Source organism: Mauremys reevesii, linkage group 2, assembly GCF_016161935.1.
Source record: "Mauremys reevesii isolate NIE-2019 linkage group 2, ASM1616193v1, whole genome shotgun sequence".
Taxonomy (NCBI): Eukaryota; Metazoa; Chordata; order Testudines; family Geoemydidae; genus Mauremys; species Mauremys reevesii.
Window position 1 is genome coordinate 256,709,997 of NC_052624.1, and position 22,945 is coordinate 256,732,941.

General features: G+C 39.8%; 1 protein-coding gene across 4 annotated transcripts in view; it reads left to right on the plus strand.

The window, feature by feature from the left end:
* Positions 1–22,945, plus strand: part of EBAG9 (estrogen receptor binding site associated antigen 9) — a 49,080-nt gene that overhangs the window by 16,235 nt on the left and 9,900 nt on the right. For 3 of the 4 annotated variants that reach the window (XM_039526980.1, XM_039526981.1, XM_039526979.1), the window contains exons 2-6: positions 4,649–4,746; positions 13,036–13,114; positions 13,247–13,405; positions 20,566–20,673; positions 22,336–22,427. In XM_039526980.1, coding sequence (XP_039382914.1) covers positions 4,649–4,746; positions 13,036–13,114; positions 13,247–13,405; positions 20,566–20,673; positions 22,336–22,427 — 536 coding nt within the window. Of the gene's footprint in view, positions 1–2,964; positions 2,985–4,648; positions 4,747–13,035; positions 13,115–13,246; positions 13,406–20,565; positions 20,674–22,335; positions 22,428–22,945 lie in introns of those variants that run through there. The other variant, XM_039526982.1, reaches the window with a different exon arrangement.

The window sequence follows — 22,945 nt, forward strand, 5'->3', positions numbered from 1 at the left end:
TTTGTCATGTCAATCATGCCATTCATCTGGCAGCTGAACATAAGTTCCTAAGGGATTTGGTATTTCTGAATGTCTTTATGTTGTGTCTCACTTGGCATCTTTATTGTTACTGTAGGTTTCAGTCATCCTAAGTACAGTATTGGATCATTTCATGTAGTGCTGTGAGTTTTAATAGATATTCCTTGCGTTCAAAGCTTTAATCTAGGAAAAGAGGCTTAAATTTCAGCTGTTCTTTGCTCTTTAATGGTTTGAAGGAGGCATCACAAGGCTTTTTCTCTTCTTACCAGGAGTTGATTTAGAGAAGTTGTTAGTCTAACTGTAGCTGATTGTTTTAGAAACTATTTATATAGCTCAAATTCTCTGTTTGATGTCATGTCGCAGATCTAGTCAAGTGCCCACTCTTGGCTACTCACCAGATTGGGTCCTGTGTGTTTTAAAATCATGGAGTTTGAACTGAATCCAGGTACTGGCCCTGTTTTGGGGTCCCCCCTGGTCACACACTCAAGGTGCAGATCATCTGTCTAGCACGCCTTCCTGAGAGTTGGGTCCTCCCAGTCCCACTGTTTAGCCCCTGTTACCTGTGCTGACCCCTCAGGTTCCCTTGTAGATTCAATACACTTTCCCCAGAACTCCAGTTGTGCGGGTGTTCTGGGACTACCCATTAACTCTTCAAGGGCATGTGATAGGTGTCACATACAATACACAAGCAGATTCTGAATCACAATTTCTCTTACTTAGTTGTATGAGAAATACAGAGATTTATACAAAAATAGTAAACCCTACATATATTTCCCTGACTTGTTTTCCTCACTACTCCAGAGCATTCTTTGGGCTGGAGGTCAGAGTCTTCTGGAGCCGTCCTTCAGCTGCAGCACATGGCTTGTCATTTCCATCATTCTATCTCTTCCCACCCCACACCCCAGTCAGCTTGCTTTGACCTTGGTTAGTCCCACAGCTAAACCAAACCTCCCCTGCTACAAAAGCATTCCTGTCTCTGCATCCCTCCTGACCCAAGCTACCTGAGTGGCTCCAAGTCCCTCAAGTTTATGTATCTCAATACCTGGTTCCTTTGTCCTGCTGTTGGTAATTTTTCACTCTCCAAATCTGAACCCCATACAGACAAGCTGAAGGAAGTGGCTTCTCCCCAGTCCAACCAACTTTAGCATACTACTGACTGGTCAGACTACAGTCATTAAGATTAACTACTCTTCGCTGTATCTAGTCAGGGACAGGTGTGCTTACAGGCTTGTCAACAGTGGTGAACAGACATAGAGGCATTCTACAATACAGTACTTTTCATAAGAACAACTTCAAAATATCAACCAAAATTACTATATTTTACAAACAGATTCCTCACGTCATTACAGGTCACAACAAATAACGGTGTATGGTTGAACTTAAACAAAAATGCAAATATAAGCCTTTATGCAAATTCTCTTTTTCCAAACATGAGGTTTTTTTGCTTCGCTAGAAAATATAACACACTTCCAAAAGGATTAGTCATAAATGTTTGAGAGCTGCTGTACTAATTTCAATGGAATAAACTGGCCAAAGGTGTTGATATAACCCAGCTACTGTCCCACATTAAATTATGTTAAATAAGGTTTGGTATACAGAGACCTGCTTAGCACCATGGCAAATACACCATTAAAATTTTTTAAACTTTTATTATTAATAAAGAAAATAAGGGAAAAACAGAGAAAGTATTAAGGCTTTCATTTTAAGAACATCCCTTTTCCTGGAGAGAGGTTTAAGAAGGAATCACCCCCTCTTTGTTTGACAGTCTCTTAGATGGTAATGTAATGACAGGCATTGTCCGTAAGCTTAAATCGCTCTTCACCCTCACTGGTATTTATCCTGCTAATGTATTTATAGAGAGCAATCATATCTCCTCTTAGCCTTCTTTTTGCTGACTAAACAGGACAAGATCAGTCTCCTCTCATAAGATAGGCCTCCATTCTCCTTATCTAAAAATTTGTTATTTTTTCAAAGAAGGAAATCAGGTTAGTAATATATGAAATAAAACTCCTCCACCATTTCAAAAAAAAAAAAAAGCCTTTTTAGCATGGTGTAGACAGTTGCTCTCTTATGTCCTAAATTTCTCCACATTCCTCGTATCTAACTTCTTCCACTGCGAGGCTATGCTGCCCTCCCCTTCTGTATCTACGCAGCCGTGCATTTATCTCCAGGATGCACATGTCCTTATCCTCAACTGGGAGGATGGGCAAGGACTCAGCCTTCCACCCTAATTCCTTCATCCTTGCTCCCAAAGCTCTGTAGTCATTTCTAATCTGCTCAGGTCATACCTGGCAGTACCATTAGTGCCCACATGGATGAGCAGCATGAGGTGGTGGTCAGAGGGATAAATGAGCTCAGCAACCTTTCAGTAACATCTTGGATGCGGACTCCAGGTAGGCAGAATATCATCTCAGGTCGGTAGATGGATGCCTCCATCCCCCGCAGAAGGGGATCCCCAACCACCACCACGTGTCTGCTGTTCATGAGTCTCCCTGCCTTTGGGAGCAAGTGGTTCCTCTTCAACCATTGGGGTCTGCTCCTCAACTCCTGTTACTAGTATAGAATACTGGTTCTTGATCTCAATGGACAGGGGACCCAGGGTGGCAAGCAGCCAGTCTCCTCCCCAGAGAGTAGGGCTTCTCCTCTGAATCTACTTTTTTCACATGTAGAATCCTCCATCCCAGACATCTCCATGTGCATCCTGTCAGTGAAGTCTTCGTGCTTCTGGATGCTATGCAGACAAGCCACCTCTTATCTCCACAAATGGACACCTCTTATGCCAAGTGGTTCTCCCACCTGGCTTTCTTTGGCAGGGACATGCAGGTGACTTTCCCAGCAAGTCAGTACCAGGGCCTGGATAGAAGCTTCCTGGGTCAGGATACCTCTCTGTCTGGCAGATCCTCACCAGTACAAGCAGAAGAAGATTACATGCCATTTTCCTTCCTTTGAGGGTTCTTCGATGTCAAGTACGTGCAAGTTGACTGATCCTAATTATAAAAGGTCCATTAAAGTGAAACTTGAACAGAAGAAGAAACTGAGCTATAATCCTGAGTTTTTGTTGCTTGTTTATTAGCAATTAAAGCTGCAGATCTAAATTTCAACCCCAAATGTGTTTGTTTGGAAGAGGCCACAATTGATTGCATAAAATTATGGAGAATTGTTTAAGGAAAATAACAAAAGACAGGACAGTTGCATTGCGGGTGGTGTTAATTTTTAAAAGACCTGTCCACCCAGCTCAGCTTCAGTCACGTTTTTTACACACATTTGGATTGGGTAGGCCAAAATATGGTGGTAGGCTGTATGCTGAGAAAGCTCTGTTTGCCAGAAGCTGGCAATGGGTGACAGGGGATGGATCACTTGGTGATTATCTCTTCTGTTCATTCTTTCTGAAGCATCTGGCATTGGCCGGTATCAGAAGACAGGATACTTGGCTGGATGGACCCTTGGTCTGACCCAGTATGGACGTTCTTCTGTAATAGCGTACTGGTAACTAGGGCAGATACAGTAAAATGATGGACATAACTAGTTAGAAGACGAATTACAAGCTTTTAATCGTGGACCACGTGTGTACTGTTTTCTGTTTTGAGGACTAAATATGCTTCCAAAGCAAATTACGTAGTATGTGTTTGTGTTTTATAAAATCTTTTGTGGCTTTTTTTTTCAGTGTGGCCTGAGTTTGTTTTTCTTCAGAAAAATATTTTGGGGGGGGGGGGGGGGGAGTGGAGGGATCTAGGGAATACTCATATACCCAGAGTTGTAGTGGCTCATTCCAATTCAAATTCTGCGACTCCTGAAAAGAGATTTGTTAGGATCAATTTAGAATACTCTGTCTCGAGGTTTTGGAGAGACTAGAACCCCCTTACATTAGTACTATTTCTGAGAAGTGACGGTTTCTGAGGTGTTTTAAACTGTTTTAGCCAATGCCAAGGCTCTAGCCCAGTTACATGACTTGGTTACAGCACAATCTTGTCCACAATACATATTTTAACAGTGCAGTTACCAGAGGGACATCCATGTCTGTAGTGTAAATGGGGGGCCTGTTAGGATCGTTTGTTCTTATGATGATAAAGTCAATTGCTCAAAGTGACATCATGCTCTCTAAGGGCCAACTTCTGTGATTAGAGTCCCTATTGCAGTTTATAGGAACTGTGTGAGCAACCAGTTACATGTTTTGGCTGCAGCTACCTGTAGCAATAATAATCATATCTAAGTCTATACAACCAATATATATTTATAGTACAGTTATTTTTAAACTGACAGAAAACTGACAAATATGTTCACTCATACTTATGTGATTATATTCTTTTATATATATATTCTTTGTTTGCCTGAGTACCGTGGGCCCCACCTTTTTTGTCTTTCTTCTGTTTATATATTTGAAGGACTTGTTATATAACTACTACAAAGTCAATACAATGTCATAATGGATGACAAATAGTATGTACATAGTGTGTATAGTGCATTGACTCTCCCCTCACTGGTGTAACTCCATTGTCTTCAGTGGTGTTACTCTTGATTTGCTCATGGGTAAGTGAGAAGCTCATGGGTAAGGCCTAAAAGCTATATAAAGATGTATTATGCATCTGGGATATTTTTATTTTGTTGTTTTTTTGTTTTTGTTTTTTTACAGGCAAAGTCTCTCGCAATGGCCATCACACAGTTCCGGCTCTTTAAAATTTGTACTTGCCTGGCAGCAGTGCTGTCCTTCATTAAGAGGCTAATATGCAGGTAAATAACATGGTTTCATGTATTAAACTGTCTACTCTTTTGTTTAAATACAAGTTTCTTCTAACCTTTTCCCCTCCCCTTACTCATTTGCATAGTTCTTAACTGCAGAACAAAGCCTAGGTGAATGATAGTTAAACTGTACTCAAACCTTTCATCTTGATATTCATTTGACATTCAAAATTATGTAGTGCTCTAATATGAGTAATTGGACTATGTTCTACAGCTGTGTATACACAGTACGGTTTATAACACAATAATACTGGCTGTCTCTTATCCCTATTTTTAACTTTTTTTTTTTTAAAGCATGTTTTGAAAGTTGTCTCCTAAAAACATATCTGAAAAATCTGTTCTCTGAATTTCTGAAAGAAAAAACCAACTCTTAAGCTGTAAACCTCCTTAGAGCAGAGTATACACTTACCAACTCTCAGGATTTTTTTAAAAATTACAATATCAAGTCCACAATTGTTTGTTACTAGCTTTCCATTATAAACCTAATTGTAAACTTTTGTTTGCCAAACCAAACCAGTCTATCTGAAGCTCCTCAAATTGCCTTCTGCCCACTAAGGGCTTTTTTAAAACTTGGGGGTGAATTGTACAGGTCTGTAAGAGATGAGCCTAAAAAATCAGTTAGAATTTATTTGAAGAAAAATTTAAAATGTTGTTTCTTTGTGAAATGTCATATGTGAAAAAGTATGGTTTAGATACTTAAAATTTGGCTTAGTCTGTTGTCCTCATGACACCTAGGTTTTCTGGCTATCTCATTGTGAACAGTTGAATGCAAACCTCTGCTTAATATGCATTTGCAGTCAAGAAAGTAAAGAAAATGTTGGGATGCCTCAGCACTGGGATAGAAAGTGTGGAGGGGGAAACTCACTAGAATCATAGAAGATTAAGGTTGGAAGAGACTTCAGGAGGTCATCTAATCCAACCCCCTGCTCAATCCAGGACCAACCCCAACTATAAATCATCCTAGACAGGGCTTTGTCAAGCCAGGCCTTAAAAACTTCTAAAGATGGAGATTCCATCACCTCCCTAGGTAACCCATTCCAGTGCTTCACCACCCTCCTAGTCAAATAGTTTTTCCTAATATCCAACCTAGACCTCCCCTACTGCGGCTTGAGACCATTGCTCCTTGTTCTGTCATCTGCCACCACTGAGAACAGCTGAGCTCCATCCTCTTTGGAACCCCCTTTCAGGTAGTTAAAGTCTGCTATCAAATCCCCCTTTACTCTTTTCTGAAGACACTCAGTATGTTCCCTCTTGGAATAGTTTTCATATCTGGTCACCACAGCTAAAAAGAAATATAGTGAAAAGTGTGTGGTGGGGGTATCAAAGATTGGTGACAAAAATGACAAAGTATGGATAAACTTTAATATAAAAGAGATTGGAAAGACTGGGGCTGTGCTTTAGAGAGGAAGTAAATAAGAGGGGACAGGATAAACGTATACAAAAGAACAAATGGTATAGAGAAGGTAGATCAGACATTTCTATTTACCTTTTTTCCTAATACCTGAATGAGAGTCATTCAGTTGAACTGATAGGGAGCAAATTTAAAACTGATAGAAGGAAACACTTTCACAACACACAAAATTAGCCTTTGGAACGCATTCCTACCCTATTTCATTGAGAACAACGGTTAAGCAGGGTTCAAAAAAGGATTGGACATGTGTATGACTGACAAGAACAACCAGAGTTATTTTAGGAAGGATGTAAAAAATAAAGAAAACCAGAAGAGAGAGAAACCCTCATGCTTCAAGGCATGAGGCAACTTCTGACAATGAGGTAAGGAAGAAATGGTCTCTGTGCGCACTGTCTTAAGGGCTTCTTGCATCTATTTCTGAAATACGTGATGCTTGTAGTAGTCCAGCTAGAGCAATGATTATATTCCTATATCTTTTGGAGCAGAGCCTTTTATAGTTTGGAAAAAGTTTGCAAATTTAAGCTTCAAGGAAAGTTTAAAAAAAATATTTTTTTAAGAAATAAACCTATGATATTTTACAAGCACGCTGTGTTCACAAATCTCATAGGATTCCTGGCTGTGGTTCATGCAGACCTTTAGCTGTGCAGGAGGAGAGTGAGGCAATGAAACCAAAAGTCTCTGGTTCTGTAGTTTACAATCTCTGATGTCTTTTTCTCAACATGCCAGGTTTATAGCAGGACCAGAGAGCCACTAGGACTGGGGTTCATGCAAAGTTAATAAAACTCCTGAAATGGCTAAATACTTGCCTAGAAATGTTTCTGAATTCTGCAGGAGTAGAACTTCTGCTGAAACTTCCATTTTCTCCCTGATCGAAGTGGTTACCTTCTGGGTAATCCCTCCATTCACTTCTGCTATGCATGAATTCATGTAATCCTACTCAGTCTATACATAGATCACATTATTTAACCCAGACTAGGGGGGATGACTTATATATTCCTTAATTTGTATGTGAAGTTATTATATATGATTTAAAAAAAATCAGTACAAAAAGAGCTTGTTTAGTGTTAAGTGTTTTTCTCTCTCCTTTTACTGTGTGGGAGTCACACAAAAAGGGAAATTAACTAAACAAAAATGCTTTCACATGCACATGTCAACATAGAGGGGAAAAATAACATCTTTTTATTTATAGTAAGATTAGGAGCTACTTGTAGCAATAGTAGGTGCAATTCTTTCAGAGAGAAGTTTATTTTCAAGGCCCTGATTCTAAAGCATATGTGTTGTAGTGAAGTTGATTGAACTACTCATATTTTTAAAGTTAAGCACGTGTTTGTTTGTAGGATTGAGGCCTAAATTGATGGTGTCCTTTTAAGCTACTTAAGGAAGTAAATAGATATGTAGTTATTTTAAAACAATATAATGTTCCTTAGTTTTTGGGGTTTTTTTAATTGAGTTGGAACTCTGTCAGATGGTACTCTTTAAATAAAAACACCTAAATATCAGAAAGTCTGGAAGTGTTAAATCAAGTTCCAGCCTTTGTTGTAGTTTCCTGACTTTCAAAAGCTTGATTTTAAAAATAAAAAATTGTAACTCTGACATTGAAATTGATCTATCACAACCTTAACTCTGTTGGGTTGTTGGGGTTTGATTTGGTTTTTGTTAATTAATCATTGTTATGGGTGAAACCACTGTTGCTTTCTTCATCAGTTCCTGTGCATTGATTTTCACCATTGGGTTGGATTGTTTTTTCCAATAGACTGTGAAAGCTACTGCAGCCGTAAATCTGGGTTTTCCCAGATCATAGGCACCCAACTGCTGTGAATGGTAGGGAGCAGCTACCTATACAAGTTCAAATAAACACATTTTAAATTCTAAGGCCTTGATTCTGCAAAGAGAAACATGCTTGTGGACCCCTGCATCTATGCAGAGTCCCTTTGAAGTTGGTGGGGCTCTGCATGGGGACAGAAGTCCATCCCATTCAGTTGTCTTTGCAGTATTGAGGCCTAACATAGTTTTACTGAGAGTCAGTGTATTTTGTGGGATTTTTGTTGGTGTTTCATAAACCAAGCTTAATTATATACATTAGAAAAAGTTAATTATTTTTGTCAAGGTCCAGATTCCAGAGAAAATAATACAAAAATGATGATGATTATAATAAGTAAATAAAAGGCATCTGGCATCCGGATTTGACCCGCTGTCTGCCTATTTACTAACCCGGATGTACAGTACTAGATTGGCCACTCACCATTCATCCGAACTATTATTCCATACACTGATGATCATAGAGATGGCCAAAGCATTTAAAGAAACTCTCCGCACATTTAAAGTTTTTTAATGGTTGAAGAGTTAATTAACACAAGAGTTAATTAACACAATTAAGGATGGATTGGTAATACTGTTAAGTCAAGAGTCCAGTGCTCTGGTTTTTGTCACTCCTTTTAGTACTGTGTTGCTACTTGAGATTAGGTGTAGGTGGGAGTACACTTTAAATGTTCTCTTCCTTCGCTCCATCCTACTTTCTCAGCAAGAGTGTTGTAATCCAAGAGTGACATTTCAATTGGAAAAACCCTCAGGATTTGTGCTGAGCCTGCGGGCCTTGTGGAAATACAATGCACGCAAGCTGGAAAATGGGGATGCAGTTCCATCACTTACAAGTATGTCTAGAGGGTGTTTAAATTAGATTGTAGTGATGTTTGGTGGCTACTAAACAGGGAAGCTCCTGGCAAGACTTCAGATTTTTCTTTCAAATGCAGACTTATTTTCCCAAAATAAAAAGCCTGTGGAACTGGAGAAAAAAATTGATCTTTTGCAAATATGTAGGAGCTTGTGTGTCTCATGGAGGTGCTATTTGACCTTAACTGTAAAGTCTGAGAGCTCAAAGCACTGGAAGAAGTTATGTTAATGCTTATATTTAAAAGGATACTACCAACTTGATGTTTGATTTTTTTTTTAAACTGGACTAACTTAAACAAAGTCACTTTTCTCATAGAGGGTTTTTCAAGTAGAGTGCTTAAAAGAAATTATAAGGGATCTTTCTGCTTTCTTGCTATGGCCACAAGGGTCTTTTGGGCAAACTGAAGAACAGTATTAACCATATTTGGGCCCATCCCAACACCCTTTTCTGTTCTCGCTGTTCATACATCAGATGCGGTCTCTTCAGTTTTAAGCCTGGTCCTGTTACTGGTAAATGCTCTCCTGCAGTGCCTAGAGAAAGGTACACATGTGAACTCTCCAGATCAGGACATTAGTAATGCAAATGACTATCAGCAAAATAGTGGAACTGATTAAATGCATAATGCTGTCACATGCATAAAGTAAACAAATTGGAGAAAAATAGAGAAATATATTTTCTAGTCTTTCTATTAAAGTAATTTCAGGAGCATATGTACCAATAATAGATAAATTTCAATCCAAAAACATTGTAACTTTTCAAGCTGGTGGTCTCCCATTTTAATACACAACAATGGGAACTGACAGCACAATTTTTTTCTAAAATGTTGCCTATATACTCCCTGCATATAAAGGATAGAAACAGAAACTTTGAGCATGTAGCACTCAATCTAGCAGCAAATAGTTTCCTTGGCTATAAGCCTTTTGATTGTGTCTTTGACTGTTCCCTAATATGACCTCTATATTGGCTGCAGAATGCTAAATTAATCCGTTCATGGCCATCGGTACAAACAGTGGATTCTCAGTCTTTGCCCAGTGTGCCAGTCATGTATTATAGTGAGGGTCTTCAGACTGATATGTGGATTCACTGAGCAATGCTCATTGAGTCCTTTGGTCTCTTTCCCTAACTATTTATCCGTGCAGCACTAGAAAAGAATTTCTAAAGGAGCAATGGCCTGGAGCTTTCAGGCGCTATACAGCTGACTTCAGAAACTGATCTCTCAACAGGAAAAGGGAAGAAAAAACTGTATAGCTCAAAGATATACTCCACACCATCCCATGTTTTACTGTTAGTGTGAGGAAAATTCAGACCTGTAATTCTTCACTGGTGTGCAACAGTGGAGGCTGTAGTGTAAATAGGAGGGCTTGTTTGTATTTCAGTTTAGTGCACGATAAACTGGGATGTGAATCTATAGCACACCAGTCTGCTGCACACTAAGGGACCATCTGCATGCTGCTGCCATGCACTAGCACAGTGGTTCTCAGACAGGGGTACGTGTACCCCTGGGGGTACTGGGAGGTCTTCCAGGGGGTACATCAGCTCATTTAGATATTTGCCTAGTTTTACAACAGGCTACATAAAAAGCACTAACAAAGTCAGTACAAACTTAAATTTCATAGACAATGATTTGTTAATACTGCTCTGTATACTATACACTGTAAGTACAATATTTATATTCCAATTGATTTGTTTTATAATTATATGGTAAAAATGAGACAGTAAGCAGTTTTTCAGTAATAGTTTGCTGTGACACTTTTGTATTTTTATGTCTGATTTTGTAAGTATTTAAGTGAGGTGAATGAAGCCCTTTAAGCTAGGTTGTCCTTTCTGACAAGTTGTCATTTTATTAAAAAAAAAACAAAAACTCCCCAAACCCCAAAAATCAAACAATGTATACATACATATATATATGTTATCAGTTTGTATATATTGTCCCTATTTTGATTATTGGCATTTAAGAGAGAGAGTTTATGGCATGCATGGAACATTACATTAGTTTGTTAGGTTCTCTCTTGCAGCAGTTCCTGTCTGTGAAATAGAGGCCCAGTGGTGGTTCACTACTCTGTGCCAGCAACTCTCGTCAGACCTGACATATTCACTACATCTCACACTTTTGGTGTTGTGATATTTATTTAAGGTGACGTGTAATATATTATTTGAAATCTAATAACACACTAATAACACACTGTGTAATGTTTGTAACAGCGCTGCAAGTGAAATTATGGATACTGTCTGATATTACATCTTGGAGACTGTTAACAGGCAAAGGAGACAAATATATATTTTTTTCTATATGGGGTGGGGAGAGAAAATGTGGGAGATGCTCTGTCCAGGAAAGATGGTTCTGACCTGCTTCATCTGAGTCAGCCTGTGGCTAACCCTCCTGCAGTTTTGTAAGGGGGGAGTTGTGACCCTATGAGAACCTCAATGCCAGATGGCAAGGGATTCCCTGGTATTCAGCAGTGAGTTTCAGCTGAGCTGACTAGCCCAGCATACTCCAACTCACTGTTTGTTTATAAAATGGGTTCTGTAAAGTATCATATGTGAACTGGTGACAAAGATCATTGTGAACACTACATGAGGAATTATGGATACTCAGTAATATTATGTTTTAAAGTCTGACCAAACAAAGGGAAGGAAACAATTTTTTCCCCAGACGGGAGAGAAGGCAGCTATCTGTCTTCTATGTAAATTAAGAATGGTGGAATCAAAACAGTGGGCACACCATTTACATAGGGGGATGGGAAGAACAGGATGAGATCTTCATGCTTCTTGGAACAGGGTCAATGAATTTTGAGACAGATAAGCAGAGACAGAAAGCCATTTTGGCATCTTCCACCTAGGAAGACAAGGGAAACCACCACCTTGTACTTTTGTGGAAGTTCCTGACTAAGAGAGAGCCCTGGCTGGAAGGAGGAAAGATTGGTAAGAAATCTACCTGGAACAAAGGCTGTAGCTTGTTGAGTTAGATCTTAGTCACTAGAAAGTGTGTGTTACTTTCATTTACTTGTACTTGAACTCACATAAAACCACTTTTGAGTACATAAACTTGTTTTACTTTTAATCTTAAACTATTCCAGTGCTGTGTTTGAATTGGTGATTGTTGATGCCAGTTAAAATAATAAGTAGTGTTTTTGTCTCTTTAAAGGGACAACAAACCTTTTTACTTCTGTGGGTTCCAGGAGAGGACTGGACACTTCGGGGCTGATGGTTTTGGGGAAAATCAGGACTGGGGGTGTGTTGGGGGTCACCTTGCAAGTAGTAACCAAGGCTGGTGCAGACCAGGGTAGGGCTGTTGTGTTGTAGGCGAGCTGCTGGGCTCAGTTTGCTGATCTAGGGCTGCACAGCACACAGCCCTCAAGGAACTGCATGCTTGTCTGCTAGCTGTTGGTATCTGGGCAGTGAGCTACAGCAACAGAGCACATAAGGCATCCAGGGTTACAGGGCAGGTGCTGACACAATCTCTCGCTGGTATGAGTTGAACCCCAAATGGTCACAGTTTTTCATTCTGTCTTCTAAGGAAATTTCCTGGTATGATGGATAAAATTGCAACACTCAAAATGGTGGTACATGTTGAATAGAGGTGGTGAATCTTATATAATCCTGTCCTACTATCCCTCACGTTAGAAATCTAGCAGTATTCTGTATTCTGTTAAGTTATCACATTACAGGGAAACTGTTAACGCAAAATATAAATTTGTAAAATTCAAAACGTTTTTATAAAACCTAAAAGCTACAGAAGTGTTTCCAAGGAATTAAAAAAAAATGTTAAGGGAAAAGTTGTCTTTAAACTAACATAGCCTGTTAGTTCAAACATTGAAGCACTGAGGATTTGAAAGTGAAATTTGATTATAAATTCCATTGTCCAAGCTGAGAGAAATGCAAAATGTGTAAAGCAAGTATATAAATAGTGGAAAATAAACTGAACTTCTAAAATTTTCTTACTAACATCACCTTAAATTATTAAACTGAAAAAAGAATTGTTTTCAATATTAACTTTGTTTAGTGAGTCGCCTTTTAATCCTATTATCAACATTGTATTAGAACCACTTCTTGGGTTATTTCTGTTAGTTACTGATTTAGCCATGATTTTTATCAGGTTCCTTTTTCCAGTAGCTCATTTAGCCTTCAGCAGCTCTTTTCTTTCTAATGTAGTGCTCATGTTCTCAGACCTTGGAGGAATCCTACATTTTTCTTTCAGGTCTGGAAGAGGACGAAAGTTAAGTGGAGACCAAATAACTTTGCCAACTACAGTGGATTATTCATCTGTTCCTAAACAGGTAATGTCTCTAAAGGGCTGGGTGATGTGGAGTAAAACAGCAATTCTGCTAACCCTGTTGAACCAGTAAAATATGTTATAATCTTTCACTTGCAAGTCAAATGCTAAAGTGATGTTGTTCAATTGTATTCAGTCTGAAGTAGAAGATTGGACTTCATGGGATGAAGAAGCACCAACCAGTGTGAAGATTGAAGATGGTAATGGGAACGTGGCCACACAACAGAATGCTTCAGAACAACTGGAGCCCGATTATTTTAAGGACATGACACCAACTATAAGGAAAACACAGAAAGTAGGTTTCAGTCATGCAAATACGCTTATTAAATCAATTTATGAAATTTGAAATAATTTGTAGGTCAATTATAAATAGCAGGGCTTTCAGGCAAAAATTCAGCAGCCCCATTTCTGGTATCTAATTTGGATACCCTAACTGATATGTTTGGGGACTTAGATTACTCCTGGGGGAATTCTGCGCCAAAACGTTTAAAATTCGGTGCACGATATTTTAAAATTCTGCAAATTTTATTTGTCAAAATAACTCTATAATCATGCCAGTTTCAATTATTTTAGTAATTTATTTCAAAATTCCTGTCAGCAAGTATGTCTGTAACAATACACACTCACACACTCACTCACACACTCTCTCTCTCTCTCTTCCCCTCCCCCCCCCGAGTAGTAAGTTATAGAAACTCAGTTCCTGTTTCTCTGCCCCTTCTCTCTTTCCCCCCCTCCACCTCCCCAAGTCCAGACTGGGGGTCAGACACTCATACCCCCTCCCTCTCAGAGCCCAGCCATGGGCCCCTCCCAACCCAGACATTCACACGTCCTCTCCCCCAGAGCCCAGCTACACCCCCCCATCCCAGACACTCACACTCCCTCCTCTCCTAGAGCAGAGACACAACCCAGATACTCACCCCCCCACACACCCTTCCAGAGCCCAGCTGTGGGGGGTCTCCTGGCCCAGACAGTCTCACCCTCCACCCCCAGCCCAGACACTCACACCCCCTACACTCCTAGATCTCAGGGATCAAGAGGGAGAAACAGTCTGATGCTGGGTCTTGGACTTGCATGGCATTTCCCACATGCCGCTGCCTTCTCTTCAGGGTGTGCTGAAAACTGCAGCTGCTGGGAACCCTCCAGTTCCCTTCCCCCTCCCCCCCACCTTTTGTCTTCTGTTTGTAAGCTGGGCTCTGCCAGGTACAGCAGTCCCTAGTGGCAGCCAACATCTCTGCAGCCCATTTCTGCATCATTAATTTCTGTAAAATTCTGCATTGTGCAGTGGTGCAGAATTACCCCCAGAGTATTAGCTATCTACTTGCATTGGGCTTCTCTCCATCAGTTTTATTCTGCTATCTGATGTGGAACTGAGAAGGGATAGGAAGATATGGGCTAATCTTGATTTTGTCAAAGAAGGTGGGGTGGGAGGGAAAACTTATTCCATCAAGGAAATCCAGGTGGGTATGTCCTACTGTTTTTTAAATTCAAGCAGTGACTTGAAAGTCCCTTCATCAGAGTATATTCTGGGAATCATGGGCGGCATGGAGTGATACTGAAATCAAATTTTGAAATACATTTTTCAGTACTGGGTATCGAGATTTGTGCACAAATATTTTAATTAATGAGAGATTTGTGTCTGTGTTGAAAATATACAGTTCCAGACATGCCTGTCTAATACAGAAGTTGTATTATAAATAAGGCTGTCGATTAATTGAAATTTATTAAATATTTTGGATGTTTTTCTACATTTTTCAAATATATTGATTTCACTTACAACACAGAATACAAAGTGTACAGTGCTTACTTTATATTATTTGTATTACAATTATTCACACTATAAAATTATAAAAGAAATAGTATTTTTCAATGTATCTCATACAAGTACCAAAGCAATCTCTTTATCGTGAAAGCACAACTTACAAATGTAGATTTGTGTGTGGGCGGGGAGGGTTGTTATATAACTGCACTCAAAAACAAAGCAATGTAGAACTTTAGAGCCTACAAGTCTACTCAGTCCTAATTCTTGTGCAACCAATTGCTAAGAGAAAAAAGTTTGTTTACGTTTACGGGAGATAATGCTGCCTGCTTCTTATTTGCCATGTCACCTGAAAGTGAGAACAGACGTTTGCATGGCATTTTTGTAGCTGGCATTGCAAGGTATGTAAGTGCCAGACATGCTAAAGATTCATATGCCCCTTCATGCTTCAGCCACCATTCCAGAGGACATGCTCTATGCTGATGATGCTCGTTTAAAAAAAAATAAAAATGCGTTAATTAAATTTGTGACTGAAATCTTTGGGGAAGAACTATATGTCTGCTGCTCTGTGTTTTACCCAACTTCTGCCATATATTTCGTATTAAAGCAGTCTCACATGATGACCCAGCATGTTGTTCATTTTAAGAACACTTTCACTGCAGATTTGACAAAACGGGAAGAAGGTACCAATGTGAGATTTCCAAAGATAGCCACAGCACTCAACCCAAGATTTAAGAATCTGAAGTGCCTACCTAAATCTAAGAGGGACGGGGTGTGGAACATGCTTTCAGAAGTCTTAAAAGAGTAACACTCCTATGTGGAAACTACAGAACCCTAACCACCGAAAAAGAAAATCAACCTTCTGCTGGTGACATCTGACTCAGATGATGAAAAAGAACATGCGTTGGTCTGCACAGCTCTGGATCGTTATAGAGCAGAACCCATCATCAGCATGGACATGTCCTCTGGAATGGTGGCCAAAGCATGAAGGGACATACAAATCTTTAGAATATATGGCATATAAATGTCTTGCAACGCCGGCTACAACAGTGTTATGCAAATGCCTATTCTCACTTTCAGGTGATGTAGACAAGAAGCAGGCAGTATTATCTCCTGCAAATGTAAATAAACTTGTCTGAGCGATTGGCTGAACAAGCAGTAGGACTGAGTGGACTTTTGGCTCTAAAGTTTTACATTGTTTTATTTTTGAATTCAGTTATTTTTGTAACTTTCTTGATAAAGAGATTGCACTGCAGTACTTGTATTAAGTGAATTGAAAAATACAATTTATTTTATTTTTACAGTGCAAATATTTATAATAAAAAATAAATATAAAGTGAGCACTGTATACTTTCTGTTCTGTTTTTGTAATTGAAATCAATATATGTGGAAAACATCCAAAAATATTTATATAAATAGTATTCTGGTTTATTTAATAGCGCAATTAATCACGATTACTTTTTTTAATTGCTTGACAACTCTAATTATAAACTATAAAGAGGCTGCACTGCTATTTTGAGTAATTAGTCGTCTTTGTAAATATTCTGTTCTGCCCCAGTGTTTAGGTTTGTTACCTACTATGATAAAACTGCATATCAAAATCATACAAGCTTGGCTGGGCCTTTCTTACTTTCATAGAATCATAGAATAACAGGGTTGGAAGGGACCTCAGGAGGTCATCTAGACCACAACCCCCTGCTCAAAGCAGGACCAATTCCCAACTAAATCATCCCAGCCAGGGCTTTGTCAAGCCTGACCTTAAAAACCTCTAAGGAAGGAGATTCCACCACCTCCCTAGGTAACCCATTCCAGTGCTTCACCACCCTCCTAGTGCAAACGTTTTTCCTAATATTCAACCTAAACCTCCCCACACTGCAACTTGAGACCATTACTCCTTGTTCTGTCATCAGGTACCACTGAGAACAGTCTAGATCCATCCTCTTTGGAACCCCCTTTCAGGTAGCTGAAAGCAGCTATCAAATCCCCCCTCATTTTTCTCTTCTGCAGACTGAACAATCCCAGTTCCCTTAGCCTCTCCTCATAAGTCATGTGCTCCAGCCCCCTAATCATTTTTGTTGCCCTCCGCTGGACTCTTTCCAATAATTCCACATCCTTCTTGTAGTGTGGGGCCCAAAACTGGACACAGTACTCCAGATGAGGCCTCACCAATGTCAAATAGAGGGGAATGATCACGTCCCTTGATCTGCTGGCAATGCCCCTACTTATACAGCCCAAAATGCCGTTAGCCTTCTTGGCAACAAGGGCACACTGTTGACTCATATCCAGCTTCTCGTCCACTGTAACCCCTAGGTCCTTTTCTGCAGAACTTCTTCCTAGCCATTCGGTCCCTAGTTTCTAACAGTGAATGGGATTCTTCCGTCCGAAGTGCAGGACTCTGCACTTGTCCTTGTTGAACCTCATCAGGTTTCTTTTGGCCCAGTCCTCTAATTTGTCTAGGTCCCTCTGTATCCTATCCCTACCCTCCAGCGTATCTACCACTCCTCCAACTTTAGTGTCATCTGCAAACTTGCTGAGAGTGCAGTCCACACCATCCTCCAGATCATTAATGAAGATATTGAACAAAACCGGCCCCAGGACCGACCCTTGGGGCACTCCACTTGAAACGGGCTGCCAACTAGACATGGAGCCGTTGGTCACTACCTGTTGAGCCCGACGATCTAGCCAGCTTTCTATCCACCTTATAGTCCAATCATCAAACATTTGATTAGATCCACATCGGTCTCCTGGATAAAAACGGAGGTGTTTCAGTTGAAGAACTGCACAAAACTGCACTTGACAATACTGTCAATACATTCTCTAAGGGTATGTCTACATTCGTCCTGGAAGGTGTCATTTCCATCTTGAAGACACCTGTGCTAGCTCCAATCGAGCTAACATACATAAAAATAGAATTGTAGCTGTGGCAGCACAAGCAGAGTAAGGAGCTAGATCCCCCTAGTATGATCCCTCCAGGACACTAAGTACCTACTCATGGCTGCTATTCCCTCACGCTGCTCATGGTGCTGCTTCTACACTTCTATTTTTAGCACGCTAGTGTCATAAACAGTTAGTTAAGGGTTAAGGTTTGTTTTTTACCTGTAAAGGGTTAACAAGCAGTACCTGTGAACACCTGACCAGAGGACCAATCAGGGACAAGATATTTTCAAATCCCTGTGGAGGGAAGTTTTTTTTTCTGTTCTTTGTTTTTAGAGAGTCTCTCTTGGGAGTTAAGGGAGTCCAGACATCTTAATCAAGTCCTCCCAGGTTTCTGCAATAAATTCTTCTATTTAAGCTAGTGAGTATTAGCAAGGAACTAGTATTCGTATACTTTTATTTCTGTATTTGCAATTCTGTGTTTTGCTATAGAATTTCTTTAATTCTGTACTGTTATTGCTTTTACTGAGAAAGAAAGGAGGGGGGATTCTCTCAGAGATTGATAAGTTTAAACCCTGTGTATTGTTCCATCTTGGTATTACAGAGACAGTTACTTTCTTTTTATTCTTTAATAAATCTTTTCTGTTAAGGACTTGGTTGATCTTTCCTTGGGTGAATTCTCAGGGAAAGGGGAGGAGGGAGGAGGAAGGCATCCCTCTGTAGTTGGATCCCGGTATCTCTCCTAGGAAAAGGGAGGGGGGAGGAAGTAGGGGGGAATGGTTTATTTCTCCTGGGTGTAAGAACTCCATAGATTTGGGGCTCTTGGGATCCCCAAGGATTTTGGGGAAGGACTGTGTCCTAATACACGTACATTATTGGGTGGTGGCAGCTTTTACCAGATCTAAACTAGGATTTTAGTTTAGGGGAGTCCATGCAGGTCCCCATATTGGAACCCAACAGCTCTAAGTGGGGGTGAGACCTATGACGGCTAGCTTGATCAGAGTTAGCATAGATATGTCTCCTCCAGCTGGAAATTACACCAGCTTGAATGTAGACATACCCAAAGTTCTGTTGTTTTAGTTTGCTTTCTTCTGCAAATGGTGATGTGTCTTCTGGGCAGTACTTGGGGAACTCCCCATATCTTGATAGGCCTTTCCTGACACATCCTTGAGAAATGTGAAAAGAGGAGTACATGCTCTTTGTTCCTAGCTCTGTTTATTTGGTGATTGTATTTAATAGCTTGGCTTGAATCTGTTTAACTTGCCTCTTTTTTTCCTTTTCCTTAACATCTCTGGGGTATTTGGGTCCCATTGCTTTGTGCTGGTGACAGCTGGAGCACAGAAAGATTCTAACTTGGTAATTCTGTCTTTTCTCTGTCCCTGGGTCTACCAGTACCAGGAAATGAGTCTGTGGTTGGTTGGTTGGTCCATATTTGTAGTTACATGTAGTGTTGTTAAATGCATACTTTGGTTTCAGTGTGGAAATCCTTCAGCTGGTGAGGCAGAGGTGCATACTCAAAAGTTGAGATTCTTATTGTTTGTGGAATGACCACCATGGATCGTCAGCAGGTATGAACTTTGAACCTCCAGCCCAAAAGCACAGATCTCTATCATTTGTGCTAAAGGAGTCACTTGGCTGGTGGAGACTTGCGATTTGGTACTGAATTTCCCAGGTTCAGGCCCTGCTGATGAATCATGGTGGATTTATTACAAAGTGGTGGCCTGTATTGGGATTTGAATTTCTGTGGATTTCAGATGCTAGAAACAGAATATGTGTAGGCTCTTAACTTGTATGAGGGTAAGCCACTAAAAAGGCACATGATGCTCTTAGTCAAACCCCGTTGCCAACTCTGTCTGCATATCTATTCAAGGGACACCATCGTAGGACCCAACCACATCAGCCACACCATTAAGGGCTCATTCACTTGCACATCTACCAATGTGATATATGCCATCATTTGCCAGCAATGCCCTTCTGCCATGTACCTTGGCCAAACCAAAAAGTCTCTACGCAAAAGAATAAGTGAACACAAATCAGACATCAAGAATTGTAACATTCAAAAACCAGTAGGAGAGCACTTCAGTCTTCCTGGACACTCAATAACAGACCTAAAAGTCACCATTCTTCAACAAAAAACCTTCAAAAATAAACTTCAACGAGAAACTGCAGAACTGGAATTAATTTGCAAACTCGACACCATCAAATTAGGCCTGAAAAAAGACTGGGATGGCTGGGTCACTATAAAAAATAATAATAATAATTTTCCCTCTGTTGATATTCACCCCTTCTTGTCAACTGTTGGGAATGGGCCACATCCAGCCTAATTGAATTGACCTCCTTAGCACTGACGCCCCCACACACACTTGGTAAGGCAACTCCCATCTTTTCATGTGCTGTATATTTACACCTGCTTACTGTATTTTCCACTCCATGCATCTGATGAAGTGGGTTATGTCCCACGAAAGCTTATGCCCAAATAAATTTTAGTCTCTAAGGTGCCACAAGGACTCCTCGTTGTTTTTAGTCACCATGTTACATTTACTGACCTGCCTTTCAAGAAGAAGAAACTTCTGTGTGTGACTATCTGTACTGCTAAAAGTGGAACACACAAAGAAATTACCAGGCATTGGGAAAAAAATAAATAAAAGAAGGACACTAAATTATTTAAAGGGATGTTTTGTGGCATTTTGTCTATTAAAATATATAGGTGTAGTGTATTATAGCACTGAAAAAAGAGTATTGTGCTCTTATTAGCTCTCAATGGTGGTCTAAAACTCTGACTTCCTCCCTCTTCTCCTTTCCCCCTTTTCAATGTTGTCTTTCAGATTGTTATTAAAAAAAGAGAACCTTTAAATTTTGGGATCCCAGATGGAAATGCAGGATTTTCTAGTAGGTTAGCAGCTACACAAGATATTCCTTTTATTCACCAGTCTGTAAGTATGCTATGTGTTTCGATTCTTATTTATATGGCCTTGTGTCTGCTCTTCAGTAGAGAGAAAGGTCTGGCGGGGGTAGGAGGGATATTAAGTATCTATAAAGTACCTGAATTGTTGATAAAGAATAAGAGCTATTTGAGCAGGCGATGCTGAATTTGAATTGGTGAATTAGTTGAATTAGTACTGTCTGCCTGGTGTCTGCCTAGCTCTTGAAAAGAGGAGATGAGCAGAAAGGAATACAAGTCAGCCTGCTGGAAATTAGTCTGAGATACATCCTGACTATTACCATATCTCCTAAACCAGAGCGCTCTAGGCTTTTTGGAGATTACATGTGAATCCCACAGTGAAAGGCAGGGGAACAATTTGCACTGATCTTCATGCACTTATGCTGGCCATGTTTGCCTTGACAACAGAGGTGTATTAGGACAAGAAATGTGGGGTATAACACCATATGTAAAATGAGGTAATACTTGCCTAACTCAGAGTGTAGGTAGGATTAACTTGTTTGCAAAGTACTCTGAAGATATAAGGTGCTCTATAAATGAGTGATACCTTTTTAGAATGGTTGAATAGGTTTTTTATAAATATTTAAATTTATTTCTTGCATAACTTCTGCTTCTAATAACCTGTGTCACTGAATTGTAAAAGTACACACGGATAACATATATTTGGTAGGGTTTCTGACGCTAGAAACTTTTGAGTTCTAATTTCAGTCTGTGTGAAAACTGTTGTTAACTTGAAAAGGTAAAAGAGAAGTGGTGAAAGCATCAAGGTTCTTGTTATATCTATTGAGGAACAATAAGAAAGTCATAGAAACCGCCTCAGCGTAGAGAGGAAGGGGAAAAGAGGGCATCAGTCATGAGGAATGAGGGTCTGGTGGAAGGGCACTAGCCTGGAACTCAGGAGATGTGAGTTCAGTTCCCTGCATTGCCACAGACTTCCTGTGTGACCTTCAACAGGTCACTTAGGCTACGTCTACACTAGGAGTATTTTATCAGTAGAGGAATACTACTATACTTGCAAAGCACTCCTGGTGTGGACGCAGCTGTACCAGCAAAGTTGTACTGTGCACCGTAGAGTAAAACCAGCCCCACAAAGGGTAAAACAAGCAATAATAGTAAAAGTGCAGTTTTGCTGATATAACTGCATATACACTAGGGGCTTATTCAGGGATCACATTGCTTCCCGTTACCTTAATTGAGGCCATATGAGTACCTAAGATTGATACTATAGATTGGAAAGTGGGGGAAGTATGTGGATGAGTAGCAGTGGGTGGGGACTTTGCTAGAATCTAGAAAATTCTGGAAGCTAGGCAGATGTTTTAGTACCTCTTTCTAAAGAAAGCAGGCTAGCTCCATCAGTATTTGTCTTCACTGCGATCAAATCAGTAGCTGTTTCTCACTTCTTCAGTGTGGTTTGTTGGGGGTTTTGATTTTGGGGTGGGTTTTTTTTTTTTTTAATTGGGGGGGATGGTTGGGAAACTCAAAACAATCCTGGCTGGTACTAGGAGAAGATCTTTCCATATTGTCATAAAGCAGATTTATAAAACCCTTAACACTAAATAGCCTTGCTTTCTGAGTTTAAACATAGTTTTATCTGGAAATATGGTGGGGAGATGGTTTGCGTACGTCTATTATATTCTTGGTCTTTTGTTTTCAGCCTGAATTGGGAGACTTGGATACCTGGCAGGAAAATACTAACGCCTGGGAAGAAGAGGAAGATGCTGCCTGGCAGGCAGAAGAAGTTCTTAGGTAATTTAAACAATTCTGTATCTGACCAGGCTCGAGCAATTTTTAGCACAATCATATTTTAGCCAATTAGGCAATCCTACTTTATTTGTGGAACATGCATTACATAGGATTTCACTCTCTCTCCCTTCCGTGCCCCCACCCATCTTCAATATATACAAATTTTATACCATACGCTTTTCTTCCATTAAGACTTCATTCACACATGCCAAGAATTTGGCATGTTAAACACTTGTTTATATAATAAGAATAATGGGATTTTATATAGCAAGGAGCAGTTTTAATTACTTTACATTCTAGAAATAATAAAGATAAAGTGTACTCTGCACAGTGCTACATTAAAACTAAAAAAAAAATTGAGTCACTAGAGTATACAAATAGTAAAATCACAATTAAAAACCTTGATGTACCAATAGCATCTTTCAACTTGATGATTCCTGAAGCACTTATGGAATACAGACATAGCAGTGTGCTGTTAAATTCAAAGATGGGAAATGTTGGACAACAGTTTAGGACAGTAT